Consider the following 21,976-nt stretch of genomic DNA (forward strand, 5'->3'; position numbering starts at 1 on the left):
AGTGGTAAACGTCATTACGAGACGAAACATGAACATGTATTCAAGGCGGAGACTTTAAAACGCGCTGTGTCCAGATATGGCAAACACAGACCCTGAAAACCTTTGTCGCTGCTAAAAACACCACCACTGAAGCCATCTAACAAATTGCTCACTGATTAGCAAAGCATGGAAAACCATTTACAGAAGGCGAATAGTTTAAAGAAGCGTGTGTGCGTGCGTGTGTCCTCTGCAATGCTGCTGTTATTTCAAGTTTTGATATTTTCTGCAACAAGCTATCATTGATGAATGGTATAGTAGCTGACCATTTGACTTGTTTTTTGATTGGAGTTTATATATGATGAAGAATGGTTGATTCTGGTTAATTCTTGTAAAAAGTTGCAGTCAAAATGGCTACAGGCCTTTCCACTTGTTCAGTTTCATTTTTTAGTTAATTGATGAACAAGAATAGTGGAAGATAAATAGGTCAGTTACACCAGTGTTTTTCAACCAGTGTGCCGGGGCACACTAGTGTGCCGTGAGACCTTGTCTAGTGTGCCGCTGGAATTTTAACTTTCAAAAAAATCAGGTCATTATTCAGTATTTTTGCATTCTTCAGACGAGGAATTGTAATAGTCATCCATATCAGTGGGCAGCACGGCGGCGCAGTGGTTAGCGCGTGTGCGGCACAGTTCTGAGGTCATGGGAACCTCCTGCGTGGGTTCAAATCCAGCTCCCGGCCTTACTGTGGGGAGTTTTTATGTTCTCCCCGTGCTTCCGTGGGTTTCCTCCGGGCACTCCGGTTTCCTCCCACATTCCAAAGACATGCATTTCAGGTGGATTGGCCGGTCCAAATTGTCCTTAGCTGTGAATGAGCGAGTGAGTTGTCCGTCCCCGTGTGCCCTGCGATTGGCTGGCAACCAGTTCAGGGTGTCCCCTGCCCACTGCCCGATAATTGCTGGGACGGGCTCCAGCACCCCGCGACCCTACTGAGGATAAGCGGTGCAGCTAATGAGATGAGATCCATATCAGTAGGTGGCAGTAGATTTTTATATACTTTTTATGTACTAATTATCTGCTCGTGAGGTAGCACAGTACATTTAATAACTTTGCTTAATAAAGCGGTTTAAGATTGTACTGTAAAAAATGAAAACATAAAGCACATTCTTTTTTTATTTGATGTATTTTCTTTTTATATACGAATGATCTGCTTATGCGGTAGTACACTTCATTTTAAAACATTTTCGACGGACAGTGTGCCTCGGAACTTTGCTAATAAATATAAGTGTAGCTTGGTATAAAAAGGTTTGAAAAACACTGAGTTAGACGATTAAAATGTCTATCAATATTTGGACCGGTGTAAAATGACAGCTCTGTTGGATATTAAAAAAATGTTGCGCTGACCCCTGGTGTAGAGAATGCTGGCGGTTGTGGTTGGAGGAGTCAGGAAGCACGAGAGCACGAAAGAAAAATACAAGCTTGTGGACTCCGATCTGTATGGGAAGGAACACTCCTGCTAACTCAGACGCGCTGATGATTGATTTCAAGCATTTGGCCCTCTAGTGGTAGCGTTCAGAAATTGAAATACCTCATTTGGTGGATGGTGTCAGCGACGACTTCGGATGAGCACCGGGCCCTTCATGCATATCTTGGCGCGGTGCGTCCCCAGCGGGTCGCCTCGGCTCCCACTAACAGCTCGCTAAAAACTGGCGCGGATCAGGGGAGTCCGATTGTCTAAGTCGAACAAAACATCACGAGGACCTTGGGCAGTTGATGACTCAAATTCTGCCCACGGCTCTGAATGTCAAAGTGAATAAATTGAATGTAGCGAGGCTAAACCGCGGAAGTATACTGTAACTCCTTTCGGTAGCCAAATGCTCGAGATTCCCGCGGTTTTGAATAGGTTTTTGTCACATTCTTGCGCATATGTTCATATGACTGCTGTGTTAGCTGATTGAGATTGACAGCCTTAGACACAGTCCATAAATGAGCGTCTTAAATGCGGCTCAATGTCAAGTCATCTATCCCTCTTAATAAGCGGCGGCGGCGGAGGCGGCGTTCAGAAAGAAAGCGCGGCTGCCGTGCAGGTAGATGTGTGAAGCGTGTGAAGTCTAAGCAGCAAGATGGACGTGAGGATGGACGCGAGGATGTAACTAATTCCACCATTCATTCCTCGCCGGACAACCGAAGCTTTAAACTCAGCGCTCACGAACGGCCACAACGCCGGGAGCTTTTGAAGATCTCGACAAAGACTACAAAGAGTTCAGTTAAGTCAAATGATTCAGCAAAGCTAAAATTTGGTCTGTTAAATATTAGATCGCTTGCTCCAAAAGCTTTACTTGTTGATAACCTTATTCGTGATTATAAACTGAATTGTATGGGTCTTTGTGAAACGTGGTTACGCCCGGATGAGTACTTAGCGCTTAATTATGCTTCTCCCCCAGACTACCAGAGTAGTCATACAGCACGCACGCTGAAAAGGGGTGGTGGTGTTGCGCTAATCTCCGAAAAATCGCTCAAATTTAATCCACGGACCGCTAATAATTACAAAACGTTTGAGGCTCTTGTGACGCGGTCCCCTCAATTGTCAATTGATGTAATAACTATCTATCGTGCTCCTGGGCCATACACAACTTTCTTAGATGAATTTGCTGAACTTTTGTCTGAACTAGTAACCTATGCAGACAAAATTATAATTATGGGAGACTTTAACATTCATATGAATGACCCACACAGTTCACTCACTATTGCGTTTAGTTCCTTACTTGATGGATTTGGTTTTACTCAACTGGTTGATTTGCCAACCCATAAAAATGGGAACACGCTAGACTTGATTCTGACTCGAGGAGTTTTAACCTCAAACATTATGGTGCTACCGTGTACTACCGTTATCTCCGATCATTATTTAGTGACATTTGAGGTGCTAACTAAATGTAGTGTTAAAAAAGCTGAAGGGTTTAGCGGACGCAATATAAGCACTGGCACAGTTTCTGAGCTCCTTGAACTCCTTCCTGGAGCAGTTGCGTCCTTTCCTAAATACACTGGCTCGATTGACTCACTCACGAATGAGTTCAATACCACCCTGACTAGTGTGATGGATACCATAGCGCCCATAAAACTAAAATCACGTCCTAAAAGACGCACACCTTGGTTTACTGATGAAACTAGAACCCTTAAAAAAGAATGCAGGAAATGGGAGAGAAAATGGCGCGCTACCAAGCTTGAGGTTTTCCATCAAACCTGGTGTGATAGCTTGTTAAAGTATAAAGCGGCCCTTGCCTCTGCAAAATCGGCCTACCTTTCGAAGGTGATTGCGTCTCAAAAGAACAACCCCAAAGCCCTTTTTGACACTGTAGCATCGCTTACAAGGCAACAGACTATCGCTGATAGTTTGACACACTCTGCTCAGGACTTAATGGTCTTCTTCACTAAAAAGATTCAATGCATACAGGAAGAAATTGCTAAAGATACTATTAGTACCACTCGTATTAAAGAACTGAAACTTACAGATGCACGACAGGGTGGCTGCCCAGGGAAAATGGCCGGTTTTAGTGAACTGTCACTTGATGATCTCAAACAAGTGGTGACTACGGCCAAACCGACAACTTCCCAGGTTCACTTATTAAAAGTCTTTTTAGCGTCATTGGGCCTTCAGTTCTAAATATTATAAATACATCACTCTCCTCAGGTGTAGTTCCAGCAGCTTTCACACATCTACCTGCACGGCAGCCGCGCTTTCTTTCTGAACGCCGCCTCCGCCGCCGCCGCTTATTAAGAGGGATAGATGTCCACAACGATGCCGGGTCTCTTTGAAGTTCGCTCGGTATATCATGGGCGGTATAAAAAGTGTCCGAAAAGTCGAAATTTAGACGCCCACTCAACCGAATAAGTTCGTCCCTACTGTAAGTGGTTTTAGCCACACATGTGTCCAAAAGTGAAAGCAAAAAAGACAAGAGAACGGCAATAAATAGAAGGTTAGCTGGAGAGCTACGAGCCGCAAGCATGTATCCATGCGCAGTCGCCATCTTTCTTTTTCAATTGTGTACTAGACATCCCCCCGGAGATTTTTGGATGTGAAACTGCTTCATTTTCTTCTGTTTAAGCCTGCGGTTTAAAATCCAGCGCAGTTTGTACAAGATCACAATCGACGGAGAACCTGCTGGTGATCAGCATTTTTTTTGGCGCTCGTTCTGATTTCATCGATGAATTTATTTACAATCTAACGTAAAGTCGCTGAAATACTAGCTCAGCTATAGCTGAGCTTTGCAGGTGGTTTTATGGCAGCGGACACATTGACTTGTGTTTGACTGACAGTATACACCAGCCTATCCCAATATACAGACACACACAGCCCTCGGTCCTTGTGATAACATTTGCTGTTTGTTGTCTGCTGCCGAAAAACCACTCAATGAATATCTGCGAAGTAGCTAAACCGCGATAAGTAAACCACGACACAGCAAGCGATGACCGTATACGATTTCCTCATTTCAGATCCCGGATGCCGCGAGCATGACAGATCGGCCGGAGTGGGTGAGTGGCTGACCTCTACCATAAATGCTGTCTGATGGGGCTCTCAACGCTTTCCCCTTTCATCCGACAGCTCAACGCCTACAAAGCCTTAGCTTCGAACCAGCCGACTAACTCCGCCCAGTCAGAGAGTAAACCGGCCGACGTCAAAACTCCAGCTGACAATAAGCTGTCGGAGATGGGTCCCAAACCTATCCTAAGGAAAGGCGAAGCCCCCGCATGGCTGCTGCAGCAGCGACCTAAAAAGTAAGCTTGGGCCTTTTGCCGCAATCGCTTATTTCACCTTTCCTGATTTGCGGTTCTCTTTCTTATCACCAGGCTGCCATTGGGCAGATCCGTTGGTGTCATCATCTCTGTCGAGGTAGGATAAATGTTGTGATTGGAACGCCGTGGTACGAGCATGGCAGAACGTTTCTGATGTACTGGTTAAATACTAAGCATAAGTTCTTTTTCGCTCACACCCCAGAACTAATCTCAGGTGCACCAGACTATAAGGACAGGGATGTGATTTTTTTTCCGCTAATTCGCGGAATTCCGCTTTTTTTAATCTCCAAAAATAAAATTTTAAAATTTCCGATTTTTTAATTGGTAAAAAAAACGATTTCGTCTCTAAGGCATTCCATTTTAGTGTTTCCGTAACTGAAATGAAACGTACTTGCGTCCCTTATTGACACCACAATCGGAAGCGGTAGTAGAGAGACGTGATCCACTCCAACAACCTGTACCAGTTGCCGATATAGTCGTGAATTTTGAGGTAGGTGGTAAACTTTTCAAATTGATTTGACAGTTTTCCCCTTTTTTCAAAAATATTATGACGTAATGAAAATGGCCATAAATATTTAACAATTACAATAACAGATTTTCATGTGTACATTACACCAACACTTTACTGTAGGGCCTATACTTATTGTACTTTCATTTATAGATAACATCTTCTGCTATAACAAAGACATTTGTGGTACTTTTCATTTGTTCATGATACAATTATTTCTTCGTGAAATTTGAACTCTTCAACATGATTTATGTGTTAACTTAGTAATCACATGAGTTAGATATGATGATATTCTCAGTGATAGTTTTTAAAAGCAAAGGCAGTCCAATGTTTTTTTTTTAATGTGACTGATTTTGAGTTGACTTCAACTGTCATTTTATATGGGATAGTTCAAAATACATTGAAAATTGATGCTGTTGTTTTGTCTATTTCTTTATCATCTGAGTGCATTGAAAGTACTTAAAAACACGGAAATCCCATGAGCTCCGGGGGACTTCGCCCCACTTGTCCCCCCACCAGGGCACTGCCCTGGACCTAGCTAGGTGCCCGCTGCCCCCAGACCCCCGGCTAATTTTCAGATAATTTCACTTTGGTCAAATCACATCCCTGATAAGGAGCATAAAATGAAGACTGCTATTGGGATTTTTGCTTAATTTATTTAGTTTAGATGGGAGCTGGAGGAATGAAACGTCTACTTTGCAGTCATCGACTTAACCAACAAATGACGCCAGAAGTCCACCAAAAGAATTAATTTTTCAGCTCAGTATTAGTCTATTTTTCTCAATTCTTTCTAAAAGGAAAAACCCAATATATTATCTTTTATTTTTACTTCAAATGATCAACTTAGCAGTTGAATAATTTTGACAAGAATGATTATTTTGAAGAATTTTTCATCAAGCACTTGTTGCTGGTTGAGGTCGTGAAGTGGGGAAAATGTTGTAAAGAGGGAACAAAAAAAAAACATTCCACATCATTAATGGAAAGCGTCATTATAAGGCTGTATCGCGGGGTTCTACTGTAATGTTTTTATGTAAAGGTGAAGTTTTTTTTTCTTCTTTCATTTTTTCTTAAACTTTTTTCTTCTCCAGTCCAAATGTGGCTTCATCGAGAGAGAAGACAAGAAAAGCTTCAAGTTCTCCTTAAAAGCCTTCCGTGGGAATCCCAAAGCTCTTATGGTGGGCGTGGGAGTGCACTTCACCTCCGTCTGCTGGGTAAGAATCTGACAACACGCCCAAGACACCCTCTCACCTTTTTAACCCTTTAACAGTCCAGTAATATTTGTCTAAAACGCCAATCCAAGACTTACCCAAAGTAAATTGATTGCCTTTCCTGAATGTGGGTGTTTTTTGTTCTCTTTTGAAAGCCAAATCTCTGAAGGTTGGTCCCAAACTACTGAAATAATCACTGCAAGTGCTAGTAATATCATGTGATCCGAGTTGGATCACACAGAAATAGAAAGTTTTTATTTTCGCCTGAAATTCTTTTTGCTATCACATGCCTACAAAAGAGTTTATGGGCATCTTACCTCAAAAACAGCTGTGACAATAACATGAAGCCTTACCTGGTCCCAGGTCAATTTGATCACAATTTGAAAACATAAACATTGTATTTTACATCTTTTGCTAAAGGTGTGTCATCTGGAGACCACCAGCTTACAAATATAAAACCTCTAGAACAGTGTTTTTGACTTTGGCCACATTTTAGACAATGAGAAAGAGTTGCAAATGTTTGACTTCTCTTTCCAGAAGTCGATCTTTGAGCACACTTGCATGTCATAAATCTGCATAAAAATTGATGGTTGATTGCCTTTAAGCACGTATATTTCCAGGTTTGATTTGAATGGACCCTGTAAAATTGCATACATTTTTGTTGAGAATTTCATTGGCAGACAAATGTGTCAATCATCATCAGAATCTGTCTCTACAGACTGATGAGAATAGGAGCCACATTTATGTGACGTTTATTTTCAATTACAGGCCTTTGTAGGCTATCAAAGGTTAAGGACTGTTAAAAAAAACCTAATGCAAGGTTTGGAGAGTGGTGTGAATTAAAAGGTCACAGGCTAACAGCCATATTGGAATTCAGCTGAAGAGTTTGTTTACTAATAAATGGGATCTATGGGGGGAAACAGATGGATCTCACCAAAGAAACGTCAAACGATGCAGAAATGCTTTTAGGCGTTTTTGTTTTTTTATTAAATGTGTAGTGTTTTTGAGGCAATATTTCAAACGGTTGGATTCACTGTATGGTCCTGGATGTAACGAGTCCATATTTGCAGGAAATCCTATACCCTTCTGAATACGAGAGCATGTTATTGGCGAGGTATGCCGCCTTCTAGTTTTCGGGTAGCTGGTTTTAGACTATTTTTTTTATTTTTATTTTTTGCAGAAAATGTGTTTATTCAAACAGAAACAATTTTACAACTGAACCATTTACGCCACCTGTCTGTATAACTGTCATTTTTACCCAAGACCTATTCGAGGAGTTTTGTCTAAACAACATATTTACTCAAGATCTAAAAATCCTATGTCTTGATAAATGCACACGCGAGATTAAAAATGTCATGTAAATCGCAGATATAATTGTGGACCTGAAAAACACTTGTGAAAAATGTGGACATATAGACTTGAAAAAGGTGTGTCGATCAATTATATATCTGTGACTTTGGGAAATTCATGATTCACACTGGATTTCTTGTGTTATTGGTGCTGGAGAAATTGGCTTTGAAGGTCCTTTAAAAGTGCTTGAATTTGGCCTTGAAAAGGGTGTACCAACCCTGAATTTTGTTATACTTGTGTAATTGTATTCATGCAAATGCCAGTGTTCTGGTTTGCCTGCGTCCCTGCGTCCTAGACGCATCATTTTTGCTGGGGACGCATAGTCTCAAATCAACGTGCGTCCCCGGGACGCAACTTTTTTGACATTATAAGCCGATTACTTTTTTTTTTAACAAAGATTTACCGCACTCAACTTTTCGTCAGGCAGATCCGCCGTTGTTGTTTTGGTCTCACGTCTATCTCGCCAAACGAGATCTCGTTGCTCCGAGATGACGTCAGTATTTTGGCAGTTGTCGAGTGAAAGAGAAGTATGCCTCCGAAAAAACAGTTGCTATTAGGTGCAAATCAACAAAAAATTGGTCATTTCTTCAGTGTCGGTAATAAGTCGAAACATAATACCGAAAGTGGTAACAATGGCAATAATTCGGGCACGAAAAAACGGCGGAGCAATTCTTCAGAAGACCGCAAAGGCAAGGAAAATACGTGTGTTACAGCGAACGATTCGACAAAAGATAATAAACAAAAGAAAACTCCTAGCAAGAAAAGGACTTTTCTACCAAAATGAACTCAATTCTATTCCTGGTAACGCTATGAGGAGGATGATAATGGAGGCTACAAGTACTGTGATGCGTGCACCCAGCGTGACAAAAAAACTGGATCGCATGGATCATTTTGCAATTCGAACTTTCAGAAAAGCACATTGGATCGGCACAACGACAATGAAAACCACAAATTAGTTATGGAAATTCTGTTGCTGCAATTGGACCCTGAGAAGGCATTACAAATGTGGCAGGACAGCAAACCACGAAGAATATATGAACTATCTGAAGATATATGAAAAATCTGAAGTGATAAGTGCTTTGTATTACCAATTAAGTGTGATGATTAAAACTGAATATATAGAGTTATATATTTATCGCCGATTTACAATATCAACCTCGATAACACTAAATTTTGGGGACCCATAGATCTTTGTTGGGACCTATAGATTTTTGAGCATGCGAGTTCCCGGACCCATCACAGAGGTAAAATGAACAATGCTATGCTCACTTGGCAAAATGTTGCCTATTTTGCACTACTGCATATTGTATTAATACGATCCCAAAACTGTATGTAACACCCTACATGCCCACACTTTCTTGTGTAAATTATAACCTATATCTTCTTTGTTCCTTTATCTTCTTTGTTTTATCTTCGCTGTAAAATGTGAACTGGAGTGCCACTTCAAATTTCGTTGTCGCAATTTGTTCAACCCATTTTTTAACAATGACACTAATCAAATCCAGCTCCAGACTTCCTGTGCGGGGTTTGTATGTTCTCCCCGTGCTTGCGTGGGTTTCCTCCGGCCACTCCGGTTTCCTCCCACATTCTAAAACCATGCATTTCAGGTGAATTGGCCGGTCCAAATTGTCCCTAGGTGTGAATGAGCGAGTGAGTTGTCTGTCCCCGTGTGCCCTTCGATTGGCTGTCAACCAGTTCAGGGTGTCCCCTGCCCACTGCCCGATAGTTGCTGGGATGGGCTCCAGCACCCCCGCGACCCGACTGAGGATAAGTGGTGTAGCTAATGAGATGAGATGAGAGACACTAATGGTCTATTCTAATCTAATGAAAATAAAGGCCATTAATTCTGAGCTTCCCCACAGGGCACGAAGCTCGCCACGGATGTCAAAGAGATGCCGGGTGGGACTGACAGCGTGGAGCCGGACATCTACGAGGGGGTGGTCATTCAGCCCATCCAGGTAAGTACCATCATTATCTTTTTTTTCCAGGGCCGATTCCAGAGGAATATTGAGCATAAAAAATCTGGCCCGGCCAGGCCCGCTGGTATTGAAGGTATTCCCAAACGGAATGTTTTTTTTTCTATCAAGCACAGAACGCATAGTGTTCCTCCCCACAATTATACCAATATATTGCAAAATATTCCAAACGCTGTTACACTCAAGAAATGTCGTCCTTAGGTTGACCCATCCGGCTTGTTTCCGGCTTGAGCTGTAACCGGGGTTCGTACGGATGCATGAAATCTTTGAAATTGCCTGAACTTGAATGTTGTGTTTTCAAGGTTTGAGAAGTGCTTGGAGTTTGGGTGTAGTGTTTGTAAATTCTTGAAATTATTGCCACGTTTCCCAGGAATCTGACTCAATGAATTACATATTAGATGAAGAAATAATTGTCTGCTTAAAATGAAGATGACGCGCCTGCTCTGGTGGCTTCGCTTTGCTATCGCAGCTAGCATTAGTTTGTATGGCGTTGTCCGGTTAAGTGTCATTTTCCTGTATGGGTCGCGCCCACAAGGACAGACAAAGATGTCGGGAACTGGAGAAATTGGAAAATTAGCTTTGAAAGCTCTTGGCCACGAAAAAGGGTTACGAACCCTATGTGACGTCATTGAGGAAACACAACACTTTCAAAATGTCGAATCTTATTAACACAACATTTGAGGCCAGCTCTGAAGCAATGATTGCAGTGAACAGCAGTTGCATAGCGCACACGTCTGCTTGGACAAATTTGAACTTTGCTAACACTGTCTTTTTTTCCGACTAGCTCTCTGTTGGTGTTAGAGTTACTGAGGGCTTCTCCTGTTCTGTTTGCTCCTGGTTGGTGCTCGTTGGCTGCCCACTGTGATTTGTTTGGCCGGCTAGCCTCGTGTTGGTTCCTGGTTAGCCTGGCTGCTCAGTGCAAATTTTTGGGTCGGCCAGCTTCTTGTTTTTCCGCCAAGCCCGCAGGCGTTGATAGGTCCCGGTTAGATAGATAGATAGATAGATAGATACCTTATTCATCCCCCTAGGGAAATTCAGACTTCCAGCAGTCTACCCCGTTGTTTATTAACAGATTAACATGATGCCCTAGGGGTACTTATGCGGAGTGGATGAAGTCACGCCAGTCCAAAAGTTCGACATCCCTGCAGCAGATGGAAAACTTTTCTTTGTGTAAATCCAGGGATACACGACCTTGTGTTAGCAAGTCCGCCTCCTCTCCGATCCCCCCCCGGCTTTCGTGTCTCTGTTTAGCGGCGTTGAAGCCGGATTGCTCCGGGTAGCTCCGGGTGGCTACACGTTAGCATCCGGAATGCTAAACGTGAGCCACGTTTCCGCAAAACACAGCAACAGCACTCCCTGTGCGCTTCGATGTTTTCCACCAGCACTCGATGATCTCATTTGGTCGTGAGTTCGCATTTACCATGATTACGGATGGTACCGAAGACTTATAACGCCGCTAGCCGCTTCGCTAGCTCCGGTTCTTCTTCCACGATAGGCCCATTCTTCACGCCGGCACGAGAATTTTTCAGGGCAAGGAGTTGAAATTCCTTGAATACACGCGTTTTTTGTGCGCTAAAACCCATGTCCCATAGGATAGAAGTAATCCATAGTGTAGTTGTCAAAACGGGAAGAAAAAACACCGAAGATAGGAGCAGACAATAAAACAATAGGGCAGCTGCTGGAAAGTTAGCCCCCTGTTGGCAGCTCTCTGTGTGGAATTTTTGCCAGTTTGCCCCTTCTGGGCTGCCTACCCTTTGTTGTATCATTACTTCATCCATCTCGACACAACGTTAAGGTATTCTCTACAAAAACTACCAAAACTTCACTTAAAAAACTTTTTCGACTAACGCGTAAAACAGGATGGCTATGATTTCCATGATCACAACTAATTGTACACAAATATTCTGTATTTGATGTACTATAATAGCCATATGTAATTTATTTTTTAGCGAATGAAACCCTGGTTGCATTGGATCCCGCGGTGTAAAAACTACCAAAACTTCACTTAAAAAACTTCTTCGACTAACGCGTAAAACAGGATGGCAACTGGCTTGCTATGGTGCTGGTGTGCTCCGATTACGCCACAGCTCAGGATGACAAAGACAAGACATCCAATATTCTGATGAAATATACAGAAAGCTTTTGCAAAAACCGTTCGGCAACCTATGGCACGCATGCCAGCAGTGACACGCAAGGGGTTAACCAGGGGCACGCGAGCGTACGGCAATGTAATAATTTTTTTAATGCAAATTTTTACCTGAAATTTAGGCATTTTCATTGCGCTCTTTAATTTTTTAGTAATGAAAGAATCACGACAGCTGAATAATAAGGGCTCCTCGAGCGGAAAAATCTCGTTCTTTTCAGCCAGCGTGGTCGGCCGAATGAGGCTTTGTGCAAAAAATGAGCATGCTGTTAGTGCCTCGAGCGTCGTACCCCGCACGTTACGTGTTGTCATTACGAGACGAAACAGGATTTCAAGGACGAGTCTGAAAAGGCGGATATATTAAATTGCACTGTGTCCTGCAAAATCCTCCCCCCTCGCGTGAACGTGCATTCTGTTGCGCTTCCGACAAAAGCGATCGCATTCTATATAATAAGTTTGTTAAAACAATAAAGCTATAAAACAAGCTAACTAAAACAATTAAGCGATCGTAGTCTATATGACGCGTTTATTAAAATAATAAAGCACGATTGTCTTCTACAAAATGCGTCACCAACGTCAATGTACGCTATGATTTCCATGATCACAACTAATTGTACACAAATATTCTGTATTTGATGTACTATAATAGCCATATGTAATTTATTTTTTAGCGAATGAAACCCTGGTTGCATTGGATCCCGCGGTGTAAACAAAGCGAACGATTCGACGAAAGATAAACAAAAGAATACTCCAAGCAAGACGAAGACTTTTCTCCCAAAATGGACTCAATTATATTCCTGGTTACTCTATGAGGAGGATAATAACAGAGGCTACATGTTCTGTGATGAATGCACCCAGCGTGACAAAAAACTGGATTGCATAAATTGTTTCGCAATACGAACTTTCAGAAAAGCACATTGGATCGGCACAACGACAATGAAAACCACAAATTAGCTATGGAAATTCTGTTGCTGCAATTGGGCCTTGAGAAGGCATTTTTTTATCATTTAAAATCGGACTTCCCTGCCTATACGGTTTGCAAAGTAAGACACACTTTAAACCCATTATGTTTTTTTGGCTTTGGGATCCAACTTCAAATCCCAAACCTCCTCCTCTTTGTCTTACTGAATAGGTGTTTGACAAATCTTTTATTACTACTATTGTTATTCTTGTTATTATTAAACCAGCTCGGTGGCCTTGGGGGTATGGCGCCCGCCCTGAGACTGGGAGGTTGTGGTTCAAGCCTCGACCGAGTCATACCTAAGACTTAAACATTGGTACCCGTTGCCACTCTGCTTGGCGTGGGAATCCCCTCCTCTGAATCAATCTCCCAAAAAGAGTCAGAAATGACTCCCACTAGGCGGATATGGCTGTGGTATTTACTATTATTATTATTGTTAATAGTAATTTTATGAGAAACGTTCTGAAACTCTTCAAAATCACTGTGCTGACATATTTATGTCACAGAAGGGTGGCCAGTACGGGCAGATGCGGATCCAGTCCAAGACCCTGGGGATCATCCTGCCGTTTTCGAGGATGGACAGTGCCGTCACCCTTCTCAAGAACGACCAAGTTGTCTTTAACATAGCGAAGAACCTGATCACCAACAAGAAGCGGGCCACCAACATCCGGCCCAGGCTCCCCGACACCTTCCAGCACACCAAAGAGATCCGGCAGAGGGTGAGAGCGCCTGTCGCCGCGGACTTTTGCCTGCTCCTTTTGGCTAAACAGTTTCAAAGGGGGCCATCAAAAAGTATCGGGGGTTCAAAATGGCCGTTTAGTGGGGCTGCACAATTTACCGAAATCTAATCGGCATTGCGATGTGATGTAATGCCAATGTTTAATCAAATGACACTTAGCTTTTTTTTTTTTTTTTTTTTTTTTTTTTTTCAAAGATTCATAGACAGACATAACAAAGCTCTCCAGAAGAGGGCGCTGTGTACTTGAAAATGATGATCACCATTTATATAATGAAGATTTCCCAAAGCGCTTTACAATGTGCTTCACATTTACTCATTCACACACACTCACACACCAATAGTGGCCATGCAAGGCGCCAATCTGCTTATTGGGGGCATTAGGGGTTCAGTGTCTTACCCAAGGACACTTCGTCATGTAACACGGAGGAGCCGGGATTTGAACCTGCGATCTCCCTCCTGAGCTAATGCTGCCCTTTATGTTTGAACTGAATTCGAGACGTACTCGAAGTTAATTGAATGCTGTTCTTGAACCTTTTGGAGAAGTTTTTTCTCTTTTGTTTCTTTTTTTTTTTTTTTTCCAGCTTGTCACTACTTTTTCATTCTGGTATTTTTTTTGTTATATTCCCCCCTTCTTTTAAGTCATTTTGTGCATAATTTTACTTAATATTTTGTCATGTTGGGATTAAAGAAGCAAAAAAAACCTGAAGAGCCGCTTAGGACCCGAAAGAGCCAGTTCTTTTTAGTGAGCGGGGGCGGAGAAGCCGGTTCTCGACAAACTCTACTAACTTAACTCAACTTAGTTCTATTTCGACTCGACTTCAAAATACCGCCTTTAGGACACAACTTCAGGGGAACCTGTGTATTTTTACCTTCATGCACTGTAACTTTGACTTAAGTCGCTTCTTAATTAGTAATTTTAAGCCCTGATTTTTGTGGGCTGGCTAGATTTTCTTGTGCGCGGAGAATGTGCGAGCAGTGCGCAATTGCGCACGCGCGCAGCTTAGAGCAAACACAAGTACTCACCCAAAAAAAAAAAAAAAAACTAGCACAGAAAAGGCACCATTCTTTTTAAAATCGAATATTGCTTCGCTATCGCAATACTGGGCTGAAAAATCGCAGTTAGGTTTTTTTCTCAAAATCGTTAAGACCTACTGAAATATACGTGCTTAAAGGCAACCAGCAACCAATTTTTATGCACGATTATGACTTGCAAGTGTTCTCAGAGATTGACTTCTGGAAAGAGAAGACAAACATTTACAACTTTTTTCACAATGTCTAAAATATGGCCAAAATCAAAAACACTGTTGTAGAGGTTTTAAACTGGTGTTTACAGACTGATGTTAATAGGAGCCAAAGTTATGTGGGGCGGCAGTAGCTCAGGAGGTAGAGCGATCGTTTTAGGATTAAGGGATCCCAGTTCGAATCCCGGCTTTGTCCGTGTTACATGCCGAAGTGTCCTTGGGTAAGACACTGAAACACCAATACCCCCAATAAGCAGGTTAGCGCCTTACATGGCTTCACAGATCACGGCCACTATTGGGAAATGTGAAGCACAGTGTAAAGCGCTTTGGGAAGTCATTGACTTGAAAAGTGCTCCTCAGGTTGTTTTTGCTTCTTTAATCCCAACATGACAAAATATTATGTAAAATTATGCACAAAATGATTGAAAAGATCATTTCATTTCATGTGTCGTTTATTTTTAATACAGGCCTTTGTTGACCATCCATCCATTATCTGCACCACTTATCCTCAGTAGATTCGAGGGGGGGCTGGAGCCCATATCACATACAGTATGAGTAACCTATATTTTATGTTGACAATATCTGTATTATTCACCCTAATGTAGGTTTTAGATCAAGGGATGGTGTCATAATAGCCTGTGGTTTGCAATAATCTGGTCTGTAAAGCCCATTGAGACGCTTAGTGATTAAGGCCTATACAAATAAACATGACTTGACTTGTCTAGTCTCGCTATCTGATGCCAACCGCGCTTTGCAGGGCATCATCACCAGCATCGACGGCAACAAAGGCGTCATCACGTCGGGTAAGCTCGGCGAGCTCCTCTTTGACCTTCAGGAGAACTTCAGCGATGTGGACTTCACGGCCGACGACGTTAACGAAAAAGTGGAGTTCACCTACAACAAGGTAAGGGCGTGTTTCCCATAGAATTTTGTGAGTCCCTTAACCAAAATCGAATCAATATCACCATGTTATGTAGTGAGATTGTGTTATTGAAAGACACTGCATTTTTTTTTTTTTTTTGGTCTTTTATTTTATTTTTTATTTTTTTATTATTATTTTTTTACCAAGAATGTATATTTCCAGTTTGTTATTTCAGGGATGGAGTGTTTGACCAACAAAAATTGTCACAGTTAGGATTTTAACGGTGCCAGGCAATCAGAGGCAAGTTTTTCAATGACAGTCAATAAGAACAAGGCAAAGTTTGCAATCAGTGTCTGCACGACTGTGATAGGCTGGTGTAAGGACTCAGTCAAACAGCCCTCGCACAACTGGCCACCAAAACAAACGTGATAGCTCGTAGCTTAAGCAGCTCGTTACAGTGAAATGAAATTCATGAATTAAATCAAACTCAGAGGATAGTCAGAAAAGCGCAAAGAAATGCTGATCACCGGCGGGTGCTCCGTGGATGGTTATCGCGTCCAGGACTCGACTGAGGCGGCGTCGGGAGGCAAAGCAATAGCTAGGCTATCAACTCGTTATCCGCCACTGTCAAATGTGGCCATTCAAGAGCCAGATCCAATACCCATGAAACGGATGACCTTAAGTCTCCATGCCTGAGCTACAGCACGTGGGAAACGGCTACGTTCGTGACTCTTGAATTTTCATCATCGCGGAGACCTTGCTGAATTCAGGGTTAACCGACGCTATCGTGTAGCTAGCCAGTCGATCTCAAATCGATTTTTTTTTTCCTTCTCAAAGGATAAGTCCTCCAATTTTGACTGTACTATTGTATAATGACAACCATTTATTCAACAGCAATTCTGTCTCATTTTTTTGACAAATGAAAGATATCAAACCTCACGCCCAGTTGGTACCTGATAATTCAATCCCTCTAAATAATTAAATTAAAGCATATTATTCAATTCACATGTTTTACATTGTTTAATTGTTTTATGACATAGCAAACAGGTACATTTGTATGATACGTTTTGCTTGTTCATGAACTCAGATCAGATGTTTCAACATTGTATTCCAGGTGGAATTCTGAGCAGGGGCAGCCCATGTCCATGTGACCCAATGCAAATAAGAAATCTGACCCAAAGTTCAATGCATTGCACTGCTAACTTTCTTAAAAACAACCCTCTCCAAAAAACCTCTGAAAAAAGCAAATTTTTGTGAAAGGATGTAATTCTAGCAGAACTTTTTTTGCAGTTGTGAAACCTCCAATATCTAAACAATGCTTTCCATAAACACAATGGCACTTAGCGTTATGCATGAACGACTCATGAACTTGGTAAGAACTTTTCAATGGCGAATGTTTCGGTGACCTGATCACATTTTTTCGGTCACCCGGGAGTCGCCTACTCTCAATCGCTGGAAAGAGGACGCTAAGGAATGTGAAGACGTGGGGGCTCCTTGATGTGTGGACAAAGATCTGATCGTTGCCATTTTTGCCATCTTGTGGTGATTTTCTATACTGAAATAATGCCCAAAGGGTTTGATACTTATTGATCAGCCATTCCAAAGCCTTTAGTATAGTTTTTTGAAATAAAAATAATTAAACGTTTTGGCATTGAATTAAGTTTGTGGAACGTGGTTCATCTGTATATTTAGAAATATTGTTATATCATTACTAATACAAGTTTATGCGACTCTGGCGTGACCAATTAAACCCTGGCTGTCCGCCGGAATCTTTCTACATCTGGGAAATACTGAGTAAGGCCTTCGATAGGTCGACAGCAATTGAGAGGCCCGCAGAAATTCACCATTTTTTTCACCTTCCCGTCAGCTGCAACCAGACAAGCGAGCCCTCCGCCTCCGCCGGGTCAAGGAGCCGGTCCTGCTGAGCCTCAAATACCCTTTGCTGCCCTTAAAGGGCGAAACGCCACCGAGCACCACGTGTCTTGACCCAGAACAGTACGAGGGCGTTGTTTGCCAGCCAATCAGGGCTACGGTAGGTGCCGGACGTCTCTGGCTCTCTACCAGAGTGCCTTTTTTCCTGATCTTCTTGGTCATGCAGAGCAAGGAGACGGGCAACCCTGGGTATATCTCTGCCCAAATCGGGCCTCTTCAGACCAACGTGACCTTCGAACATAAGGACTGCGGCGTCACACTGCTCACGAACGACCGTGTGCTTTTGCGTCTGGCGGTGGACAAAAATACCAACCAGAGGCGCGCCACTGATATTCAGCTCAAGATTCCCTTCACCTTCGTCTTCAGACATGAAAATCGAATACTGGTAGGGATAGTTGACTAGTCACTGACTATTATAAGGATTAGTCCAATAGTGGTGGAGTTATTAATTTTGTTTTTAAATATGGTTTGAAGCTGATTTCTTTTTTGTGGCAAACGATAAAACCACGAGAAAAATGGGTAAAATGAAAAATACTATTTCCAGATTTGTACAAAATTTAAAAATTCGCTTTTTAAAACCAACTCGACACCGTGCAAGGTCTATACAGCAGGGGTCATCAGTAATTGATTTTTGGAAAAAAAAAAATATTTAAGTGCGAAAAAATTAATGTTAATTTTTTCGCGGCAAGGCCAATTAATGGGTATTTATTGGATTTCTAGCCATTAATTGGTAATTTAATGGTATACTAGCCGTGTCAATATGGTCGAACAAACTGGTCCCTCTAATCTTTACTTTTAGTACAAAAAATATTGAGTTATTGGTGATCACATCAGCTACCGTCATGTTGGGGCTTGTTTTTATTCATGTGTTAGCTGTACTTGAGAACCTCAGAATCAAACGGAGCGAAATGCGTATGTGCATCCACGACGTACGTGCTTGAGGCAAAACATGAGCCAATCAACAAGCCCGATTTTGTCCCGACCAATAAAAAGCTGCTTTGCAACCACACTACGTACGTACAGCTACCGTGTTTCCCCAAATATAAGGCCGGCCTTACTTCAAAATCATCGTCAAAAATTGAGGTTTTGAAATAAAAATATGTGCAAAAGTAATAAATTTTCGCTAAAAATTTCTTAGAAAACCATTGCCGTTGTTAAATAACGTTTATCTACGGTTTTCATAGGTAATATGAGCCTCTTATTTGCAGGAAGGTTGAATTTCATTTCTCATAAAAAGCTGGGCCTTATATTCGGGGTGGGTCTTATAATGGGGGAAACACGGTAGCTTACGCGTATGCATGCACTGTCCCGATTGTGTGTGTATGTGACTTTGACCGCATACGAAATGCTCGCGCGGCGTGAAAATTTGCACGTTTGTTGACGCAATCGACTAACAAAAAACCCGAATATTTTCGCAATTAATGGGTCGCAATAATTGATAATTATTTAAATTCTGCAATAAATGGATTTATGAGTTTAAGCAACCATTCCATTAATTGTTCGCAATTAATGGCATTAATTTTTCACCAATCATTTATTGCTGACCCCTGCTATACAGATATGAATCCATAAATAAGCCTATTTCAATTTTTTAAGAACAGTCAAAAAAAAATCAAGTAAACTGAATATCAAGATGGCAAAATATTACTACCAAACCTCTAAATTGATGAACTCTTCGGTGCTTTAAATAAATGATTTTTTTTAACCAATTTAGACACAAAAAACTCACAAATATATAAATTAAAATAAGTACAAGCAAAAGATCAGCAGTCGGTTGAAAGATTGAAGGCACCTCTGCTTTGGCGCGATCAATATCATTAAAATGAGTCCAAATTTGGCTCGTTCTTCCGCTTTTCATACGTACAGTACTATCTTTTCTTGTCTTCCGTTTTAAACTCAAGTACTACCCAACTCCTATATAGCCCTTTCCGTGTTGTAAGCAAGTTTGAAGAAGACAGCCAAGCTGCGCGTGCATTCTTGAAGCAGAATGGCAGAATTTATGTAAGTTTGTAGCAGCCTATTGGCACAAAAAGATCATAGCTAGGAATAGCACTAAATAGCACCAAGTATGTGCTAACAGCACAATAATGGACTTTAGTTTAGTCATCAAAGCCAACAAAAAAACGTTATTCTGATCGGTGCTGGATTTCTTCCTCTGAAGGTACTGGAAAAATTGCAAAGTATTCCTTGAAAGTGTTAAATAGTGCTTAAATTTGCCCATCTAAAAGGGTACAAACGGTTAATACTCGAGATGGACTCTGTTGCGCATGACCAACTCTTAGAAGAGATTATATTCGTGTAAAGGTGGCTCACTATGTTGCGTAAAACATGTCTGGCGACCAAAGTCGGCAATGGAGTTCATTTGCATTATAGATGTATTCATTTATTTTTTACATCGTCTGCATTTTACGTATGACATCAAATCGCCCGCTGTAACGCTACAGGGCATCATCAAGAGCCTGGAGGGTGGTAGGGGTAGCCTGACGTCTAAGGAGCATGGAGATATGCCCTTCGACCTTTCTGAGAACTTGAGCGACACAAAGTTTGACACCGAAGACATCAACAAAGAAGTGGAATTTACCTTATGCCAGGTTAGTCGGCCGCGATCGGCGGCGTTGTCTGGCCCAGGTTTTCGGCCTGCCTAGAAATTTTTTTGACCTCTAAGGCGGAAGGGCAGAAGAAAGCCATAAGAATCCTCAGAACCAAGACGGTGGAGGACCGGATCATGACTGAGGAGAAACTAAAGGAGGAGAAACTCGAGGAAAAAAACGGAAAGAATCAAGAAGCCCCAAATTGGAAACAGGCTGCTCTTGCAGCACTGGCGGCTGCCGAAGCTGAGGTGAGTGGATTCTAAGATCTGTCTACATCCGTCCGCCCCCCCTTACCCACTCTCTGGTCTGCCCCCATCCATTTTACAGCCTTCGAAGGGCTCCATGGTTCCCATCCCCGGAACACAGCTGGTCATCAGCCGACAACGCTTCAAAGGGACCGTCCTTAAAGCGATTGGGAAACGGCGCATCAAAACGGAGCTGCCTGAGGTGTACACTCATTTTTTTTCTCCTTTGCAACACAAAATGTTGAAGACTTTGCATGAGTCTGTGAAAGGTGACACTGCTGTGTCTTGACTTGCAGGTGAAGACTGAGGGGGAGGAAATACAGATCAAGAAGAAGCCTAAAGACAATCAGGCACGAACCCTCCAGATTCTCACCCTATTAGTGCAGAGTTAATTTTCTTTGGCCGGACTTTTACCCCAAAAACAAAAAATTCTCTAATTAGGGCTGATTGAATGATTGCTGTGTTGCCGGAAGCCTTCCTCCCCCTCGTCTGTAAACTCCTGACTGTGACTGTGATGCAAAGAGACGCTGGGAGCCCGCATGCACACTGGTTGCCACGGAGATTTAAAGCAATAGCAGTTTGTTAATGAAAGGCATTTAGTTAAAAGTGTCACTAGGGGCTGCGCTTTCACTGTCTATTATAGTGAAACGTTAGCAGCAGCACCATCTGTACAGTATTTTGGACTTCACTGCGCCCTACTAATCACGCCCAAGAGGACGGCTCCATTTAGAAAAGTGGCTCTTTTAGGCTCAGATCATTGAGAACCCAAATGGCTCCTCAGATTCTTTTTTTTTCTTCAATGTTAAATTATAAATAATAAAAGTTCATCAGACAATCACATCTACATAACAAATTGTGAAATACAAAACAATTGTAACTTTTTATACACGGAACAGATTCAAAGTCGAACAAGAATACAAAATCCCTGAAAATGCAAAACAATAAAATATAAATTAAAATGTCTTCAGTGCCATGATTAAATAATAAAATGCAAATAAATTCACAATTTCCGAATGTATTTTTACTAATTTAGACACAGATCCTCTTAAAAACACGCAAAAATCTGAATTAAAGTAGGGAAAACTAAAAGCAAATGATCAGCAGTCAATTAAAAGATTGACTGCACCCTGCTTCGAAGTAATCAATATTGTCAAAATTAGTCGATCCATTATCCGCACCGCTTATCCTCAGTAGGGTCGCGGGGGTGCTGGAGCCCATCCTAGCTATCTTAGGGCAGTGGGTACTGCTGTGCTCTTCCCCCTGAGATCCGATCTGCAACCTCAGTGGAAATGTTTAAATCTAAACTTAAAACTCACCTCTACTCTATTGCATACGAATAACCTACTCCTCTTGTCGGTTGACAATAGTCTGTGTAATATAGTGTAACAATCTGTGAAGCCCTTTGAGACTCTTCGTGATTTAGGGCTATACAAATAAAAATGACTTGACTTGG

At 41.9% G+C, this 21,976-nt stretch overlaps 1 protein-coding gene across 1 annotated transcript in view; it reads left to right on the forward strand.

Moving 5' to 3' along the window:
* LOC148354500 (uncharacterized) overlaps positions 1 to 21,976 on the forward strand; it is a 45,333-nt gene that overhangs the window by 2,719 nt on the left and 20,638 nt on the right. The window contains exons 2-14 of the mRNA XM_088350882.1: positions 4,468 to 4,506; positions 4,577 to 4,749; positions 4,822 to 4,864; positions 6,364 to 6,486; positions 9,696 to 9,791; positions 13,423 to 13,632; positions 15,651 to 15,797; positions 17,623 to 17,787; positions 17,854 to 18,072; positions 20,132 to 20,278; positions 20,353 to 20,526; positions 20,606 to 20,725; positions 20,820 to 20,873. Of these exons, the coding sequence (XP_088207008.1) occupies positions 4,468 to 4,506; positions 4,577 to 4,749; positions 4,822 to 4,864; positions 6,364 to 6,486; positions 9,696 to 9,791; positions 13,423 to 13,632; positions 15,651 to 15,797; positions 17,623 to 17,787; positions 17,854 to 18,072; positions 20,132 to 20,278; positions 20,353 to 20,526; positions 20,606 to 20,725; positions 20,820 to 20,873 (1,710 nt within the window). The remainder of the gene's footprint in view (positions 1 to 4,467; positions 4,507 to 4,576; positions 4,750 to 4,821; positions 4,865 to 6,363; positions 6,487 to 9,695; positions 9,792 to 13,422; positions 13,633 to 15,650; positions 15,798 to 17,622; positions 17,788 to 17,853; positions 18,073 to 20,131; positions 20,279 to 20,352; positions 20,527 to 20,605; positions 20,726 to 20,819; positions 20,874 to 21,976) is intronic.

This window comes from Urocampus carinirostris, chromosome 13, assembly GCF_059441175.1.
Source record: "Urocampus carinirostris isolate Australia breed hairy pipefish chromosome 13, RoL_Ucar_1.0, whole genome shotgun sequence".
Lineage (NCBI taxonomy): Eukaryota > Metazoa > Chordata > Actinopteri > Syngnathiformes > Syngnathidae > Urocampus > Urocampus carinirostris.